Raw genomic sequence first — 20,859 nt, forward strand, 5'->3', positions numbered from 1 at the left:
CTGCACAAGGAATAAAACCTCATTTTCAGGGTCAAATCTGAATTTTGCATGGTCAGATCTGCGGGCAGACTCCCTTTCGGTTAACACACCTTATACTTGGGCTCCGTTTGACAATGCAGTACTTACTGTAGGATGCCATCCGCCGGGCCACCAGCAAGCACGTCAGAAATGGCGATAGAAGGCTCACCATTTTCAAAATGTGGATTATCCTTTCCCCCAGAAACGGCTATACCAAAACCTTTCTTGCTGTCCTGCGAAGCAGAAATGTATATTATAGGAATTCTTTGTTTTGGGGATTACTGCGAACAAGTATAAAAAGAGGTGTAAATGAATCAGAAGCAAAAGTGAACTTTACATCTCATATAAACCCCCTTACCCCTCCTCCCACAACTGCACCGGAGGAGATGGGAACCTCGTGGTCATTAAGGACATTCTAAAATCCCATGATAGTCTGGATGTGAACTTCACGTTCAAAACTGAAAGCATTTACTATACATGTATACATGCAGATGACAGATAACATTAGCCTAAGGGTGCATTCACAGAGGCGAGTGCTATATCAGTCCGAGAAACAAACAGAGATTGCACTTGTAAAATTGTGATTCCGAATGTAAGCACGATGCGTTTTTGATTAAAAGCATTGCATCTATGTAATAAATGGAATGGGCGGACTACAATACCCAGTCAAAATTGGGGTTATTGTTTAGAAAAAAGCCGGCTGAGGGGCGACCTTATAACTATGTATAAATATATCAGGGGACAATACAGAGATCTCTTCCATGATCTTTTTATACCCAGGACTGAGACTGTAACAAGGAGGCGCTCTCTACGTCCAGAGGAAGGAAGGTTTCTACACCGACATAGAAGGGTTTTTTTTTACTGTAAGAGCAGTGAGACTATGGAGCTCTCTGCCTGAGGACGTGGTGATGGCAAACTCGATAAAAGAGTACAAGTGGGGCCCGGACACCTTTCTTGAGCGATACAATATTACATGTTATAGTCACTGATTACTTCAGAAGGCTCGGTGATCTGGGATTATTCCGATTGCCAGATTGGAGTCAGGAAGGATTTTTTTGCTTAAATGGGAAAAATTAGTTTCTAACTCATTGGTATTTTTTTGCCTTCCTCTGGATCAACATTGGGGGGCTAATAGGCTGAACTGGATGGACACATGTCTTTTTTCGGCCTTACATACTAGGATACTTGCGTTTTTCATGCACACGAAAAGATTGTAAGTGTTTCAAACAGTTTTCAATGGTAAAAATCGCAAATCAGATCCTACAGAAAATAGGAGATTCCATACGCCCAAAATAGGATGTGCCGCAATTTTTTCAATCTCGCACCACCGCCAGCGAAAAGAAAAAACGCTCATGTGAATAAACACGTTGAAATCAATGTGTTATTAACATGTAAGAGCTCCGTCTAGATCACCGTCAGATGGAACTCGCATATGAAACTTGGCCGTGTGAATGCATCCTCATACATCTAATAGCCTCCAAGCATAGGATGCGTTCTGCACACATGAAAATTCAGGGTCCTTCTATATTCTTGCAGTTGAAGCAACTTATAGTAAATGGCAGCTAAGATCAGATATTACTGTAAGGGAATACGTTTAGGTCAACCACATTATCTTCCAGCACAGAATGCCAGAAACTAATGGAACCCTGAAACAGAGACCTTCGTCTCCTTAGCAATACAAATTAATGGTTCCGTCAACCTGAAACTCACTATCAGGTATTCAAGAGGAACGCCTAACGAAAAACATGAACGTGATATGAACGCCCCCTTATGGATGAAGCATAATTTCCACAGGGCCACTTTATAGATTTAGAGAAATGTATATATAAATGGCCGGCACTCAATTATCCTAACGTACAACTTCCTATTACAGAACTACGGCTTATGATCAATAGGACAAAATAGGATATCAGTTTCTCAATTACAACGTTAACTCATTACATAGATGCCCGATATATCTATATCTCCCATGCAGTTGTATCCACAGCATTTTAAATACATACTATCCCTGGCAAACTAGCTTAGGCCTAGGTAATAACATCATAAGCATATAGACTGGCAATGTCCCCACTCTTCTGCCATTTGCATATACTGAGCCAAGTGTGTTTCATATCTAGTAGATCTTTTCTCCTTAGGGAGAGGACCTAGAAGGTGAGGAAGAAGACATATAAGGCCATTCATGCTCCTCTGGGTAATATGCAAATAAGGGAGATGGAACAATACCTCTGCAGCACCACCTATTGGAAGGCAGCGTTCCTGCAAGTCAATGTCATTGCAAGTAAAGATGTAAAGTTTAACGGATTCTGCAACTTCCCAGACATTTTACAGCCCCGGACTAGATCATGAAATCTTAGGAGAAGGCCGTTATGCACTGAGTATTTTGGAAGGTTTACGGGAAACAGAAGATCCTTTTAGGTACTCACTTTTTGCAAGGTCACAGTGTACTGCTCCCATATGAGCTCTTCCATGTTGGAGGCCTGCATCAAAGGAAAGAGCAAACAGTTATTAGGCTTCAAACAAGTCACTCTGCAATGCTAATTCTGTCTACACAAAACAGTACTATTACACGATACAAAGCTATGGAGTGTAATAAGAGCCATGGAGCGGCAGGATGCAATGCATACATAGTGCCAGGGGGCAAACAAGATCGCCGCTGGCATTCTGCACAGAGGGGCACAAGCAGCACACCTGCAGCCACTTTTCCTTTCACCTGACCTAAAATGTATATGGCTGAGATTTGGTTATTGTGTAACTAAACAGGATTATTGCTGAACTGTAGATTCCCATTATATGGTCAGAGGAATCGAGAGGAATGCAGAAGCTTCCATTACTACAATGGAGGGCAACCATATGCAGTATATATGCATGCAACCAAAGAATACTCCTCAGCTAACAGTGTTTTGGGGCAAGATATTCTGAAAGCACAAATACAACAAGAAAAAAGGTGCCCGCACGCTGTCAGGAGAACCACCATCAGCTCTTCCTGCCTCCTTACATAAACACTCATTAAAATGAGCAATAAATATTATATATTTCACCCAACGATCATTTTCATTGAAATAACCTTCTTGATCAACGTTGGACTATGTATGACCCTATTACCTGCCTTAAGGGCGCGGGCTTTTCCCCCCCCCATTTTTTCCTCCCCACTTAAAAATAAATAAATAATAATAACTAATTTATACATCAACTTAGCTGTCTGAATGCTTGTTTTTTTTGCGGGACGAGTTGTATTTTTTTAAATGGTACCATTTAAATGTACTGAGTTTTTTTTTTTTTTTAATTCGACGTAGAGTGAAATGGGACAAAAACATCAATACCGCCAGCTTTAGAAAAAAAAAAATTCTGCCACCATAACTTTATTTTTCTATAGACGTAGGTTTGTGAGGTTTTGTTTTTTGTCGGATGTCCTGTAGTTTCTATTGCTACCATTGTGGAGTACACATGACTTTTTGGACCAAAAAAAAAAACAAAAAACTGCAATTCCCACATTGTGTATTTTTTTTATGACGGCATTCAACATATGGGGTAGATAATGTGTTATTTGATAGATCTGACTTTTATGGATGCAGCGATACCAAATATGATTCAGATTAGTTTATTATAAATGAGAAAACTTTTTCGGTTTTTGAAAATTTTATTACCTTTTATTTTCTTAATGATTAACCCCTTAGTGACGGAGCTTTTGGATTTTTTTTCCATTTTCGTTTTTTCCTCCTCCCTTTAAAAAAAACGTAACTCCTTTATTTATCCATCAACGTTGTTGTATGAGGGCTTGTTTTTTTGCGGGACGAGTTACATTTTTCAAATGGTGCTATTTAATATACCATACAATGTACTGAAAAACTTTAAAAAGAGAAATGGAGAAAAAAAACCAAAAACACATTCCGCCATCTTTCGGTGCCTCCTGCTTCTACAACGAGCAAACTGCAACAAAAATGAACTGATAACCTTATTCTATGGGTCAGTATGATTACTACGATACCAAAAAGTTATTTTTGCTGTACTACTTGTATTTCCTTTTAAAGATATTTAATTTTTAAAAATTATTCTGTCTACATTTTCTGCGCACAATGACTTTTACATTTTTCCGTCGACAGTTGTGCGAGGGCTCGTGTTTTGCGGGACATCCGTCGGTTCCGTTTGTACCATTATTGAATACATACTACTTTTGATCGCTTTTTATTACCATTTTTTCTTGGAGACAGGGTGACCGAAAAAAAAGTGCATTTCTGGTGGGGTTTTTTCCGGACTACATTCACAGTGCTGGATACATGATGCGCTACTTTGGTAGATCAGACTTTTACAGATGCAGCGATACAAAATACGTATTTTTGCTTTATTATTTAATTTCTTTTATTGCAAATATGGCAAAGGTTTTTTTGAACTTTTATTACTTTTTTTTTAAAATAAAATCTGTAAAACTTTAATGTTTTTTATTTTTACATTTTCTTTTAGTCCTTTGATCACTTCTGCAGTATAATGTAATGCTGACAGGCAGTCTATCAAGCCACCCCACGGGGATGGCTTGATAGGCATACTGCCAAGACAGCCCTGAAGCCTTTCAGAAGCCCCCCGGCTGCCATGACACCTGTGCGGCTTTCCTGATCTCACCGTGGGGAGGCCGTATGGGACCTCCGAACGATATTCGGGGCATTTAAAGGGTTAACAGTCCGGATAGGCCACACGGCTGTCACAGTTGTATGGAGTGGGAGCTCCTGATTCCCCCTCCATTACAAACCCCGAACTTCCATGATGTAACTGTATGCCATGGAGTGTTAAGGGGTTAAAAGAGGATTTCTCATCTTTTGTAAAACCACAGTAATACTTGTATATAAATAAGGCTGGCCATGCATGTATTATACATAAGGACTGCTTCTAGAGAAAATCTCCGCACATACAGCAAAAATGTGTGCATCAGGGAACTGGGTGGCCTCCATGCGCTGCCGTACAGACCCGGCACATACGGCGCTGCCGTGTGAAAGACTTTAATCTGACAATGAAAATTATAGGTATAACTTAAAAGGCCAATCCTAGAAATGAAAGATAAAAATAAAAAGGCGAAACGTTTTGACCTACCGCAGCCAGGCCAGAGGATGGGGGGGGGGGGGGGGGGGGGCGAGAGGCTCCTACCGCAGCCAGGCCAGAGGATGGGGGGGGCGAGAGGCTCCTACCGCAGCCAGGCCAGAGGATGGGGGGGGGCGAGAGGCTCCTACCGCAGCCAGGCCAGAGGATGGGGGGGGGCGAGAGGCTCCTACCGCAGCCAGGCCAGAGGATGGGGGGGGGCGAGAGGCTCCTACCGCAGCCAGGCCAGAGGATGGGGGGGGCGAGAGGCTCCTACCGCAGCCAGGCCAGAGGATGGGGGGGGGGCGGGAGGCTCCTACCGCAGCCAGGCCAGAGGATGGGGGGGGGGGCGAGAGGCTCTTACCGCAGCCAGGCCAGAGGATGGGGGGGGCGAGAGGCTCCTACCGCAGCCAGGCCAGAGGATGGGGGGGGGGGGCGAGAGGCTCCTACCGCAGCCAGGCCAGAGGATGGGGGGGGGGGGGGCGGGAGGCTCCTACCGCAGCCAGGCCAGAGGATGGGGGGGGCGAGAGGCTCTTACCGCAGCCAGGCCAGAGGATGGGGGGGGCGAGAGGCTCCTACCGCAGCCAGGCCAGAGGATGGGGGGGGGGCGAGAGGCTCCTACCGCAGCCAGGCCAGAGGATGGGGGGGGCGAGAGGCTCCTACCGCAGCCAGGCCAGAGGATGGGGGGGGGGGGGGCGAGAGGCTCCTACCGCAGCCAGGCCAGAGGATTGGGGGGGGCGAGAGGCTCCTACCGCAGCCAGGCCAGAGGATTGGGGGGGGGGCGAGAGGCTCCTACCGCAGCCAGGCCAGAGGATTGGGGGGGGGGGGCGAGAGGCTCCTACCGCAGCCAGGCCAGAGGATTGGGGGGGGGGGCGAGAGGCTCCTACCGCAGCCAGGCCAGAGGATTGGGGGGGGGGGGCGAGAGGCTCCTACCGCAGCCAGGCCAGAGGATTGGGGGGGGGGGGGGGCGAGAGGCTCCTACCGCAGCCAGGCCAGAGGATTGGGGGGGGGGGGCGAGAGGCTCCTACCGCAGCCAGGCCAGAGGATTGGGGGGGGGGGGGCGAGAGGCTCCTACCGCAGCCAGGCCAGAGGATGGGGGGGGGGGGCGAGAGGCTCCTACCGCAGCCAGGCCAGAGGATTGGGGGGGGGGGGCGAGAGGCTCCTACCGCAGCCAGGCCAGAGGATGGGGGGGGGGGGGCGAGAGGCTCCTACCGCAGCCAGGCCAGAGGATGGGGGGGGGGGCGAGAGGCTCCTACCGCAGCCAGGCCAGAGGATTGGGGGGGGGGGGCGAGAGGCTCCTACCGCAGCCAGGCCAGAGGATGGGGGGGGGGGGGCGAGAGGCTCCTACCGCAGCCAGGCCAGAGGATGGGGGGGGGGGGCGAGAGGCTCCTACCGCAGCCAGGCCAGAGGATGGGGGGGGCGAGAGGCTCCTACCGCAGCCAGGCCAGAGGGAAGGGAGGCTTCTACCGCAGCCAGGCCGGAGGGGGAAGGCTCTTCAGACACAGAAGGGATTTTCCAACAGATTTCTCAGTTTTAATTGCAATGAAACAAATAGGATGAAAATAAGGGAGGAAGAGCTGGGATATGTTTGCATTTTCTTTGTTTAGTATCCCTTTAATAAAATAGAAGGATGCTGGTAGCCATTTCAGGTAATGCCTATTTTTTGGGGGGGAAAAGGAGGATCACAGGGGTACGTTCACATGTGGCAGATTAGTTACAGAAATTTACGTGACTTATCAATTTGAAATGGTTCTGCAGAAATTCATGCATATTCTGACATCCCCATTCAGATGAACAGAGCAATTTTCATTGATTGAAGTTTCCACCAAATGTAAATATTCCTAAAGAGGAAACCAAGCCAGTCAGATACAAGCCAACAAACGTTATAATCTCTATGGGCATGCCATTTTCACCTACACCAGATGAGGACAGCAATTAGGTTTCTTACGGTGCTTTTACACCGAAGCAGACGGCGACAGAGTTTGATCATTCCCTTGTGCAGCCTGTTAAATACAGACATATTAATTGCTCACTTAGAACTTGTTCAGTCCTTCACAATCACTGCACCATGAGAACGACTGAACGATTGGCATTTACACTGAATGATTAGCAAATGCGTGAACAATGATTTTGATGCTCGCATGAAATGAATGATGAACAATAAGTGAAGGAATTATCGTTCATCGTGAATGTCAGCCACGTTTTACACTGAACAATTATACTTCAAGTTCGAACGATCTATTGATTTTTTTTTTTAAACGTTAATCGTTCCGTGTAAAACACACCAAGGGCTCTTTCACAAGAGCGTTTATCGTCCCGACATTTCACGGTCGGCCAATATACGTTCTGATGCATTGAATTCCAATGCATCAGATCACATGGCCATATTCCCGTGACGTAAAAGCGCCTGTCCAATATAGCGCTGGGCATTTTTACGTTGGGCCCAAAAGATAGTCCTGGAACTATCTTTTGGGCTGGAATACGTCGGCCGCTGCATGGGCTCCAATGGGAGTCAATGACAGTGCCTGGAGAAGGGAGGTGGGAGGGAGTTTAGCAGCGTGACTAAACTCCTTCCTACCTCTTCTCTCCTCCCCTCCAGCTGATTCGAATGGGAGGGGGCTTAGCTCCGCCCCCTCTAATTGGAATCAGCCCAAGAGGAGAAGGGAAGAGGAAGGTTTAACGGCATGGCAGCCTCGGCGTATATGTGCCGGGGCTATGCCGACTGAACAGGCGCACAAACGCCTCCTCACATCGTAGCGTATATCGGCTGGCAGTAAAAACGGCAGCAGATATACGCTCGTGTGAAAGAGCCCTTAGTTTTGTATCTTTATACAGATGAATAAAAGCTCAGAAATGAAGAAAGGCCGCTCAATAATAGACTAATAAGAACTCCAACTCATGCTGAATAAATAGGCCCTTATAAAATGACATGTTCGGATACATAATTAAAGGTTTCTTTGAACAACAACTATTTCTAACATATACATTAGAACAAAAAAAACATTGTAAAAGTATGCCCCACTGCCCACAAGGCCATTTACTAACTCACAAAAATCTAGTCTAACAAACCTTGGCAAAGTCTAGGCAAACCTTGAAACAGAATTCTAAAAAGCACAAGGCAGAAACTGGAAAGCGAAGGAGCAACATGTAATAAGACACAAAACGCGCCTTCAACCACCAGATTTTAAAATGGGACAACGAAATGAATGAACTGTAAAAAAAAAAAAACAAAAAAAAAAAAAAAGGTACTCCTACAATAGCGGTAGGCCAAATAGACAGCCCTGTTACAAAATTGTCCTCAAATCCATGAACACTTAGTTCGTGTTTTACAAAACGGAGAGAAGGACGTGTTACAGTTTACCTGTAAAAACAACATGGTGAATATCCAATTTAAAAACTACGGCTTTATGACGTGACACCATCACTATATATAAACCCAAAGTGGATCAAAAAAAATAATCCTCTTTATTAATTCATACTTAGAGTAATTCACAATACAGTAAAGAGCTATAGTGCAAAAACTATAAATACTGTCATTCCCCCAACTGGGAAACTAGTCAGCATAGGCAGATCACCATAAACAGCTTTACACGTTAGTAGCACTACCGCACTTTACTATATTGGATTAGGAATTACTAACACTTGACTTGCTTTATATGGAATGTATTGTGGTTCACCCACTTTTTCTGTATTTGTTTTGTCTTTTCAAAACAGATCCATTGATTTTTGATCCATTGTCTGGGACAGTTTTCTTGTGGAAGTTTTGCTGTAATACGTGCGGTCATATCACCAGCCTTCAGCTTGGATGTTCCCTTTTAGTTCTTACATGTGAACCCAGCCTCATAGTACTACACCGTAAATAATCCGACATGTCAGTCTGATCCGACACAAAATTATGCTCAGTAGAAACACTTTACACGAAGGAAAGAAGTGAAGAAAGAAGGAAAGACGGAAAGAAGGAAAGACGGAAAGACGGAAAGACGGAAAGACGGAAAGACGGAAAGACGGAAAGACGGAAAGAAAGAAAAAACGCTCTAGTTTTAGTGATAATCTTCAGTCAACGATAATTTGTTTATTTTCATGCTTGTATAAAATGAACTATAATAGTTGGCTCCTTCAGTTCAAATACCGATCATTCAGTCATTCTCAGAGTGAATGTCTGAAAGATTTAGCGACTAAATGATTTAGCTGCCCGTATAAACAAGCTACACGAGCGGATGCAGACATCATTCACTCACGCGAACGATAAATCATTCCGTGAACAATCACCCGTAGTTCACATATCCTTCAATGTGAATCTCATTTACATGCAATCACTTTTAATTTAGCTTTTATCCCTATATTGAAGGAGATGACTAAAAGAGGAACAGATGACAGAAAAAAAACCTAATAGATCACATTTATTTAGGAGACTGCAGTGGATTTTAGTATTTTTCACTTAATTCTCTCTTCTCTATTCCGTGCATGAATGAAAGCAGAGGACAGGAGAAAGAATTGGAAAAAAAAAAACACTCCTTTTTTAATCCCTTTGGCCATTGTAATTTTGTTTTTCAACCGCCCCTATCCATTCTGGTATGGCATTCAACAAACTGTAGTAATAAACAGAACAAATGTAACAAACTTGCTTGAAATAGTAGCAAAGTAAGTCAATGGCAACACTTGTGAAACATACAATGCAAGGTCCCCTCAGTCATGAAGCCAAGTTACACTTCTACCCACTGGTCCACATGACCCTTCCTTTACCTGAGTTACCTCATCCTGAAAGCGGACCGTAAGTTTTCCCGGCCATGTGTAAGTGCGGCCCCTGTTCTGCTTGATCACGGAGGAGAGCCTGCGGGCCGGCCTGCTGTCTACCTGCATTGCATGGTGTGTCATGGACAGTAGTAAAAGGAGTACATCATCCCAGAAGCCAAATGATACCATGTTAATAATTACTTTAGAACGTCCCGCCTCTTCTACGCTGCACTTCAGTAATCTGATCCTGCCTGCTTGACAGCTCAATACAGTGATTTTTTTTTTACCCGTTTCAAACTTAGAACCTTCGATACAACATTGAAAGAGGGTGCGGACTAAAGAAAGTAGAAGATCAGAATGGAAGGAAAAAATGGTGTTCGCTCTTCTGGCGTTGGCTATATGATTTACCATAGACTAGTAGAAGTACCTGGCTTCACATGGGTCTATTTCATGTAACTGTTTGTGTGCATGCTTAAAAACTTAGGGCCCATTTAGAGACGACTATCGCTCAAAATTCACTCAAAAGCCATCTTTTAAACGATAATCGTTATGTCTAACTGCACTGACATCGTGCAGTTTTCGTTAAGCCGTCGCATGCTGAAAGACGATGAGTCTCATCAGGGATTCACAGCGGGATACAGCTGATACTATTGTTTCAGCTGTATCCCACTCCCTAATGACAAGCGGGGTATGAAGAACACAGCTGTCCAGCTGCATTCTTCATACCCCGCTCGGAGCGCTTGGCTGTATAACAGCCGGGCGCTCCAAGCAGAGAATAGCTGGATGCAGAAGATAAGCAGCCCCGCTTGTCCTCTGCATCCCCCACTCAGAGCGCTCGGCTGTATAACAGCCGGGCGCTCCGAGCAGGGAACAGATAATTTCCCCACAGAAGACAAGCAGCCCCGCTTGTCTTCTGCATCCCCCGCTCGGAGTGCTCGGCTGTATAACAGCCGGGCACTCTGAGCAGAGAACAGCAGGATGGAGAAGACAAGCAGGGCCACCCCGCTGGTCTTCTGCATCCTCCACTCAGAGCGCTCGGCTGTATAACAGCCGGGCGGTCCGAGCGGGGAGCAGATCACTTCCCCACAGAAGACAAGCAGCCCCGCTTGTCTTCTGCATCCCCCGCTCGGAGTGCTCAGCTGTATAACAGCCGGGCGGTCCGAGCGGGGAACAGATCACTTCCCCACAGAAGACAAGCAGCCCCGCTTGTCTTCTGCATCCCCCGCTCGGAGTGCTCAGCTGTATAACAGCCAGGCGCTCCGAGCAGGAAACAGCTGGATGCAGAAGACAAGCGGCCCCGCTTGTCTTCTGCATCCCCCACTTGGAGCACAAGGTGATCGCTCAACGTTTGAGCGATCACCTTGCGCTGTAAATGGACACAACGATTACCGCTTAAAGGGGTTGTCCCGCGCCGAAACGTTTTGTTTTTTTTTCAATAGCCCCCCCGTTCGGCGCGAGACAAACCCGATGCAGGGCTTTAAAAAAAACAACCGGATAGTACTTACCCGAATCCCCGCGCTCCGGTGACTTCTTACTTACCTTGCGAAGATGGCCGCCGGGATCTTCACCCTCGGTGGACCGCAGGTCTTCTGTGCGGTCCATTGCCGATTCCAGCCTCCTGATTGGCTGGAATCGGCACACGTGACGGGGCGGAGCTACAAGGAGCAGCTCTCTGGCACGAGCGGCCCCATTCAGAAGGGAGAAGACCGGACTGCGCAAGCGCGTCTAATCGGGCGATTAGACGCTGAAAATTAGACGGCACCATGGAGGCGAGGACGCCAGCAACGGAGCAGGTAAGTGAATAACTTCTCTATGGCTCATAATTAATGCACGATGTATATTACAAAGTGCATTAATATGGCCATACAGAAGTGTATACCCCAACTTTGTTTCGCGGGACAACCCCTTTAAAAGACACCTTTTGAGCAATAATCATTGTGTCTAAATTGGCCTTTAGTTTGCTATTGAAATGAAGCCAATCTTTTTAAGGGACCATACCCAAAATTAATTTGATTATTCTCATAAATTAAAACCTTTTCAGAATAGTCATGCCTCAAAAAAATAAAAAAAAAAAGCCACTGCGCTTGGACAAAAACTCTCGCGGCAAAGCGCATGGCTGCTGCTCGAGCTGCTGGAATGCCTCAGCAGACCCAAGCCCGTGTTTGCATTTGTATTTCGATTTTTTGCAAACATGTCAACAATGTGCGGCGTAGTGAGGGGACTGTTTCTAGGACTGGCAATTATTTTCGCAGTGCTGTCACCCAGGGAAAAAGCCTGAATAAATAAAGGCGAAACTTCCAGATAGACTTTTTGTTGAATGGTGGCGAAATATATGATCGCATGGAAGACTCGACCCTGGATCTTGAATGTTGGCATGCATCGTGGCTCCAGGACATCTTCCACATCCCAATGTCGTCATCTGGAAGACATAGTTGCAGGCCCAGATAGGTTTCAGAACCTCAGAAGAGTGCAGGAGGAACCATCAAGCAAAGTTGTGAGCTCTTCAGGTGGAACAGGTAAATCGGGTATTCTGAACTAACGGCCAGAGCAGCACATAACTGGTCATTCACCTTCATTCTTAGAGACTCTGTCACCTTCTTTTAGCCCTATGAGCTAAGCTTATGGGCTTAAAAGTAGGTGACCCACTGAGTCCAGGGATGTCAGTGTTGTATTTACCTTCCCCATCGTTCCACTGATGTGAGTGTAGAAAGTAGCACTCAATGCATCCAGCGGCGCTGCTAAGTAGTCCGTATTGAGCAGCAGTTTTCAGTGCTGACAATCGGGGATGTAAGTATAACACTCCGCGGACTCAGCGGGTCACCTACTTTCAGCCTATAAAGCTCAGCTTACAGGGCTAGAAGTAGGTGACAGATTCTAAGTGCACTACAATGTTGGTCATTTTTTCTTCATCCAGCCAATCAGAAGTAACAAAAGGGCCAATATTGGCATTTTGAATTGTAATGGAAAGCAGTATCATACATCAGCCCAGCTAGTAGCTCATCAATTAGAATATCGCACCTGGGCAGTCTGGAGACGGGCTTTGGTCTGCTGTGGAGTCTCTGCTGCTTGTTTGTCTCGCCGAGACTGCAGTCGTGACTCAGTTGGCATTTAGACACAACAAGAATCGCTCAAAAATCACTGAAAGCCGTCTTTTGGGTGATTCTCGTTGTGTCTAAATGCACTGACATCATGCAGTTTTCGTGCACGAATCGTTAATCGCTTACTTCAAGTTTTCTTGAATTGAGCGATCAGCTGTTATCAGCGTAGCCGGCTGTTATCACAGCCAGCAGCGCTGATAAGATTCTTTGTGCTTGTGTCCTGCTGTGAATTCACAGCGGGGCACAGGCTGTACAGAACAATACAGCTGTTTGCTTATGCAAAACAGCTGTATTGTTCTACTAGGGGCTGCGTCCAGCTCCAGCTGCATATTCTATAGTAACTACTATAAAGTATGCAGAGCTGATCGCTCAAAACTGTCACAGGAGCGACTTTTGAGCAATCATCTGTCAGTGTGAATGAGCCTAAGTGTCAGTAGCCCGCTGTTGGCTGTGACGTATCTCAACAGCCTGGAGATGGGCTTGGGTCTGCTGAGAGGTTTCAGCAGCTAGAGGGGCAGCCATGCGCATTGCCGCAGGAGTCTTTCATCCAAGTGCAGGGTTCCTTTTTGGAAGGATGACTTTTATGAAAGGGTTTTAAATGTATGAGAATGCGCAAATTCAGTATAGTCTGTCCACTATAAGGAAAACGGCTGGGTTTTATGTGCAGAAATTTGACGTCTCGCCGGTGGCGTCACAAAGAGATTGTAGTTAAATTAAATCATATAGCAGAGTTGCTTTTGAATTGTGATATTTGGGGAATATGTGGCGAAGGATAGGTCCCGGAGAGCTAAAACCTGGTGCAAAACCTTCCGAAGCAGCTGATTTACCTATGTAGCAAATTTGTTGCAGATTGGTCTGTGTCTCAGTATATACACATATACGTAAGGTATATTCTCCTCAACATGAATATATGTGTAAGGTGTATATTTAGAGGTGTTGATTTACTGCAGCTCCTGTCATGGTTAGGGGAGAGGACAGCAGGGTCTGAGCAGTTACTGATCAACCAGCAGCTAGGACTACTCATGCCTCAGTCTGTTGGGGAGTTTCAGCATCCGATTTTTTTCGAATAGGTCAAGATCAGTAGGTCCTAGAGAGCTAAAACCATGTCTAAAGCCTTCCGCATGATGATGCATTGTAGATATGTCACAGGACTAGGACAGTCAATTGCTGTCAACTGCAGTGAAGTTTTATAGCATCGTTACATTCCAGCATGTTGACTGGCGCTGGTCTACCTCCGCTTGCCTTTCAGGGTTTACAGAATTTTGAAGGCAAGTAGGTTACAATTTGTATTCTTATTCTTTTATGGGACACTTGAGTACATTACTAATCCTGTCAAAAAGTTAGACGGTGCAAACTAAGCCTTAAAATGCTCCTGATTCATCAGTCACCGTGACTCATTCTGGATGGCAAGTCTGTAAAATGTTCCCTCTCCAAAGTGCATGCTTTTCACAGAGGTGGGCATAAAGCAGGCTTAGAAGCTGTGCCCGCTGCTCCCCTGGTGGCCGTTGGCTTATCTGACAGCTGCCACAAAGCAATGAATTGGAGTGCGCATGCACAGCTTTCTGAAAAGAGTTACGCTGGCTGTGCATGAGTGGACTTTGCCAGGGGACACAGTAGAAATGGAGGACTTCGTATGAGACACAGCCCCCCAGACTCCCTATAACTTAGTTTATGTTTCTTACAGTTGACAACAAGTTTCCTTCAATATGTGAACGAAAAAGATACAATATACTGCAATACCGAAGTATTGCAGTACCATATATAGTCAGAAACTATCAAATGATCGCAGGTTCAAGTCCACTAAGGGAACTAAGAGAAAAAAAAAAAGTAAAACGTAAAGGGAAATAAAATTAAAAACATAATAATTTGAAATATTTATTATTAATAATTTAAAAATTCTAAATATCACATTATTTTATATGGTGACCACTGTCAAAAGCCAAAAACACAATGGGAGAATTGCATTTTGTTTTTTTTTGTTCACCCATTCTTCCAATAGATATTGAATTAAAAGTCATCAAAAATGTACCCAAAAGTAGTAGCAATAACAATTACAGCTTGCCCACAAAAAAAATCAACCTCAGAAACCCCCATCAAGGGAAGGCACTGACATGCATGAATTTCGTGAGTGCGCAATTCTGCTGGGCAAAAAATACACAATATGTTCCATTTTCCTGTGTATTTGCAATGGCTAACAGCGGCATTGTTTTTTTGCGCGTGCAAAGAAAAACAAAACAAAAACAAAAAACGCAGTTGCTCGCGCAAACAGCCCCAACTGTGACATGACTGTCGCCAAGGCACTAACCTCTTCACATCATAGTCATATCACGCTTGTGATAAACTTTACCGGGTAAAGGACCTTCCCTGAATGACCGTCATCTGACCGGCCACGCGGTGCAGCGACGGAGGGGATAGCAGGCGTCGCGGTATAACTTGAACGTGGCGTTGAACATGCAGCTGACTCTTGTTATCCTGTCCCTCACTGCACAGACAGTCACAACTGTTATTCGAGAAGGGTGGTTTAGGCCCCAGGAGGGGTGCAAGCAGCGGCGGCATACAATCTACAAATATGAATGATACAGCTATAGCAGCTTTCATATTGTTACTTTTGGCCCCTACCTAGCGCCAAGTCGTGCAGCGACTTATTATTTTTCCCCAATTAACCCCTTGAGTGGCAGGTTTCCTACCACCCTGTCGTGCCCACCAGGGCAGGTTTTTTAAAATGGTCTAATCATTGAATTTCAACTAGTTTTGCAGTTGCGTCTCAAGAGCCATAGCTTTTTCATTTTTCCATTGACATGGCCATATAAGGGCTTGTTTTTTGCGGGACAAGTTGTGATTTTTTAAACAGGGGGGAGGAAAAAAATAAATGGGGAAAAAAGAAAAAAGGGGCCATGTCATTAAGGGGTTAAATAATGTATTAACTTCCTTCTCCGGGTCATTACGACGCACGGATACCACATGTGTGATTGTATTTTTGATTTTTTACAAAGTAAAAGGGAGACAAGTGTTTTTTTTATTTTTTTTTTTTTTTTTTTTTTTTTTGTTTCAAAAGAGTTTTATTGAGTTTTTAACATTTTTTGAAGTGTTACGCAAAATAGTTCCCCGCGCAGGGGGTATACATATACAATGCTTATTTAATGAACAGTTAACATATTAGACATACGGTGTTGTAAACAGTGAAAGTAATGTTCCACACGCATTCTAGTTTCTACTTGTGAGCCTGTGTTTTTGAGGTCTTTTCTGTCTAAGTCTCCTCCTCATCTTGTGGTTGTTTGTAATTTTATTTTCTTAGCTATTGTTTGTTTTGTACTTATTCTTACGTTGCTGTTTATGTCCTATTTATTCTTGACTAATGTGTTTTACTAGAATTTCTTCTCCGTTTGGGGTTTCAAGCATGGAGTGACCTGCTTAGGCCCGAAATAGCTAGGTGTTCTGCCCATGGCTCCCACGTCTTGAGGAAACGGTCCATGCTGTCTTCCCTCATGGCCGACAGTTTTTCATAGAGCATCATTCTAGATATTCTGGCCTTAATTGGTTCTAAAGAAAGGATGGGTGAGAGCCACTGTGAAGCTATGTATATTTTGGTTGCCATACAGATCTGTTGTGACAATTTGTGCTGCTGGTTGTTGTATCCTATAGGTTTGTCAGCCAGGAGACATACAGTTGGTGAGACGGGAAAGGCCTTTTTCAGGACCCCTGTTATCAGTTTTGCTACTTCTTTCCATAATCTGGTGACCAGGGGGCAGGTCCACCATGTGTGTGCTATTGTTCCTAGACTGTCGCACCCTCTGAAGCAGTTTGGGGAGGTAGCAGGGGAGTATTTGTGGACTGTGGTGGGAACTAGGTATGCTCTATGTAGGATTTTTATTGCCGACTCTGCAAGGGTCACTTGATGGCTTCCTTTTGCTGTGAAAGTGCAGCAGTGGTGCCAGCGGGGCAAGGACATGGAGATACCCAGGTCTGTTTCCCAGCGCTGCATAAATGGTAATTTTGTTTCTGTGAGGGGTTTGTTCATGCTTGAGTACAGCGCGGAGATTATGCCTGGTTGGAGTGGGGACCGGAGGCAGACTCTTTCGAGAGGTGTGGGGGTTGTCTGAGGCCTAGTCTTGTTTTGTAAGGTGTGTATGAAGCTATGTATTTGGTGTAGCTCGAGCCATAAGTCTTTTGGTATCGAGTATTTTTCAGTCAATTGTTGTGGGGAAAGGATTTTATTTTGGTCTGTAAAGTGGTGGAGGAGTGTAATGCGGTTGGCTCGCCACCACTTAAAGTTTTCTTCCTGGAGACTCAGTGGGAATGCATGGTTGGGGATCACTGGTGTCAGCGGTGAAGTAGGAGACATTAATTTGAATTTGAATCTGTTTTTTCTCCATATCAGGAATTGGTGGTGCGTTAGTGGAGCTTTATGTGCTATATTTATGGATTTCCAACTTCTGTCCCAGAAGATGGTTCTCAGGTCCAGTGGTCTGATAAGAGAGGCTTCTATGTCGACCCATAGAGGTTTTTTTGAGCCTGCCATCATTGAGGGGATTTGTGTTACTTGGGCTGCTAGGTAGTACTTCTTTAGATTAGGTACCGATAGTCCTCCTATTCTTTTATGGTAGTGCATTATTTTCTGTTTGATTCTAGGTTTTTTGTTTCCCCAGATGAAATGAAATATAGCTCTTTGCATATCTTTTAATTCTTTTGGGGGGATGTTTATAGGTAGGCACCTGAATGGGTATAGGAGTCGCGGCAGTATGTTCATTTTGACCGAGTTGATACGGCCTATCCATGAGATTGTGGTTTGGCTCCATTTCTTCAGGTCAGCCTTTAGAGAGGTAAATAAGGGGGGATAATTCCATTTGTATAGTGCGTCTATATTTGAGGCTAATTTAACACCTAAGTAGGTGATGTAGTGCGGACTAGCTTTGAATCCAAAGTTTAATTCTAGGAGTTTCTGGAGGTGTGTAGGGGTATTGTGGAGCAGAGCTTCTGTTTTGTCCATATTGACTACCAATCCTGAGACTTCTGCAAAGGAGTCCAGGATTTTTATCAAGTTTGGTAGTGAAGTGAGTGGTTTGGTTAGTGTGAGTAGGATATCATCCGCGAAGAGGGTGACTTTATATTCTTTATCTCCCGCCCTAACCCCAGAAATATTTGGGTTCTCTCTTATCATCTGGGCCAGGGGTTCCATCGCCATTGCGAAGAGGGCTGGAGACAATGGACAACCCTGTCTCGTTCCCCTCTGGACCTTTATTTTGTTTGGTGTGGAAGAGGGTAGTTTTAGTTCAGCAGAGGGGGTTGAGTAGAGGGCTTGGAGTGCTGTAATGAAGTTCCCCTTTATTCCCGCTCTATCTAACACTGCAAATAGGTAGTCCCATGAGAGGCTATCAAAGGCCTTTTCAATGTCTAGGGCCAGTGTTACTTGCGGGTTTTTATGTGACTTTGCGATATGTATTAAATTAAGGACCTTTCTGATATTGTCCGGTGCTTGTCGGGACGGTATAAAACCTACCTGGTCTTTTTTAATTAAAGTGGGGAGGAAGGCGTTTAAACGTTTGGCTAATATGCTGGTTAAGATTTTATAGTCTAAGTTTAATAAAGATATGGGCCTGTAATTCTTAGTGGAGGTATGGTCCTTATTGGGCTTGGGGATGACTGTTATATGTGCTTTTAAGAATTCTTCAGGGATTGCTTCTCCTAGTATGATATTATTATAGAAGCGTGTTAATGGGAGGGTGAGAGTGTGTATGAACTTTTTATAATATAAGGCCGTTAGACCGTCCGGGCCTGGTGCTTTTCCTGGTTTTAGGTTTTTGATAGTATCTTCTACTTCTTCCACCGTTATATGCTGGTTAAGGTGTTCATTTTGGTGCTCTGCAATCTGTGGAAGCTGTATGTTTTCTAGGTATTTCTGGGGAGCGGAAGGGGATTTCTGGGGTTTGTATTTGTATAGTTTATTGTAGAAGTCGGAGAATGTGCGGGCAATTTTATCGGGGTTTGACGTGCAGGTCCCACTTTCTGTTCTGATGGAGTGTACTATATTGATTCTTTCCTTTGCTCTGAGGCGGGCTGCCAGTAATTTGTCTGGTTTGTTAGCTAACTTGAAATAGGTCGCTTGCGTCCATTGGAGTGCTTTTTCTGCCTGGGTTGTGTATAATAGGTTTATTTGAAGTTTTGCATCTCTTATTTTTTTAGTTAAGGCTATACTGGGGCGCTGCTGGTTAGCTATTTCAAGTAGTGCAAGTTGTCTTTCCAGGGCTTGTAGGGCCTGCGATTTTTCTTTCTTTTTGATGGAGGCTATTTTGGATATTTGACCTCGCATGAAGGCCTTGTGTGCTAACCAGATCCAGACTGGCGTGGAGGCTTCGTTGTCATTTGTTGCTATGTACTCATTTAATTTGTCATTTATCTGAGCCCGTGTTGTGGGATCCTTTAACAGCGATTCATTAAGTCTCCATCTTCTAGAAATAGGTTTGGGGGACGAGCTTATGAGGTGTGTGAGGACAATATCATGGTCTGACCATGCGCAGGGGATATGCCTTGATTGGGCTAGTACGGGGAGTAGATGGGTTGAGATTAGTGCCCAGTCGATTCGGGAATATGATTTATGTGGGGCTGAATAAAAGGTGTATCCCTTGTTCAATCCGTTGACCTCTCTCCAGCAGTCCGCCAATGCTAGATCTCTTAGTGTGGCTGAGATTGATGCTCTTTGTGATGGGCTTATTTTATCTATAGTGTGGGACGAGCGATCCATGGCAGGTGAGATGATCATGTTGAAGTCTCCCATCCAGTAGATGGAAGCCTTGGGTAACGCTTTAAGTTTTCTTGCTATCAGTGTAAATAGTTTGTATGGGTTGTTGACCGGTGCATAAGAGTTTATTATCACCATTTTTTGTTCCTGCATTGAACCTTGTAGTATAATAAATCTGCCTTCAGGATCTATTTCTGTTTTTTCCACAACGAGGGGGAAAGAATTGTGAATGAGGGTTGTGACCCCTTGGTGTTTTTTAGCGGCGACCGAGGAGTAGGACCTTGAGTATTGTGAATGCAAGTAGTTGGGTGTGGAGGAGGAGGAGAAGTGTGTTTCCTGAAGGCATATGACATCAGGTTTCAATTTGAGGTATTGGGCAAATGCTTTCTTTCTTTTTAGAGGGGAGTTAAACCCTCTAACATTGTGCGAAATTATGGTGGCCATTGTGAGTGTGAGGGAGGGTGCCAGTTAATTCTAGATTTTTTGTGTGTTTGTTGTGGGCTCGTTTGGTGGCGGTGATTCCGCTTGTGGTGTGTGGAGATAGAATTCCATAAGTAGTGTAACATCGTATGTAAATGGTACTATAACAAACAGAGAAATGAACCAATTTGGGTTCTAAAACCCAAAAAATTCCCCAAACTGAGTGTGTCCCTCTACTTTTGTAGTGGGGTGACACTCGAAGTCTGGTAGGGAGTGGGCATCAAGTTACTCCGCCCCGTCCCAGTGCAACAAAATCGTTAAATATTAACAGAAGCAGCATAACTTAGCCTTATTTTCCTATAAACCTATGCAACCTTAACATTTCAGATAACCTTATCAGTATTCTTGTGTCTGTCCGCATGCGACCCGAGCCCCGACCGCAAGTACGACACTATGGTGTCTTTTGTTATGTTATCAAGGAATCATTTTAATGCGGGTTATTTGGAGCAGGATCACACCCGGACCGACATTTGTGAGTGTAGGCCAACACCCGGCCTTTCGCCGTTGTTGCGGTGTTCTCGTGTAATGTCGGGCGCTGGCCTTATGATAAGCTGTCCATATAGCCCTTAAAGGACTAAATTTGGTGATGTAAAGTCCAAGTAGACCTAGCTGTTGGGTGAGAAATCCGTGGGCTATCCCCGACCCCCCAAAGGGAGCCCAGGACACCCCCGGCTCCTCAACAAAGTTAAGCTAGAAAATGTAGATGATACATATCTGTCTCTGGCGTCC

The 20,859-nt window shown here is 44.8% G+C and overlaps 1 protein-coding gene across 1 annotated transcript in view; it reads right to left on the minus strand.

The window, feature by feature from the left end:
• Positions 1 to 20,859, minus strand: part of TJP2 (tight junction protein 2) — a 121,599-nt gene that overhangs the window by 52,775 nt on the left and 47,965 nt on the right. The window contains exons 3-4 of the mRNA XM_066604196.1: positions 2,442 to 2,495; positions 127 to 251 (exon numbers count right to left, since the gene is read on the minus strand). Coding sequence (XP_066460293.1) covers positions 127 to 251; positions 2,442 to 2,486 — 170 coding nt within the window. The 5' untranslated portion in view covers positions 2,487 to 2,495. The remainder of the gene's footprint in view (positions 1 to 126; positions 252 to 2,441; positions 2,496 to 20,859) is intronic.

This window comes from Eleutherodactylus coqui, chromosome 5 (assembly GCF_035609145.1).
Source record: "Eleutherodactylus coqui strain aEleCoq1 chromosome 5, aEleCoq1.hap1, whole genome shotgun sequence".
Classification (NCBI taxonomy): domain Eukaryota; kingdom Metazoa; phylum Chordata; class Amphibia; order Anura; family Eleutherodactylidae; genus Eleutherodactylus; species Eleutherodactylus coqui.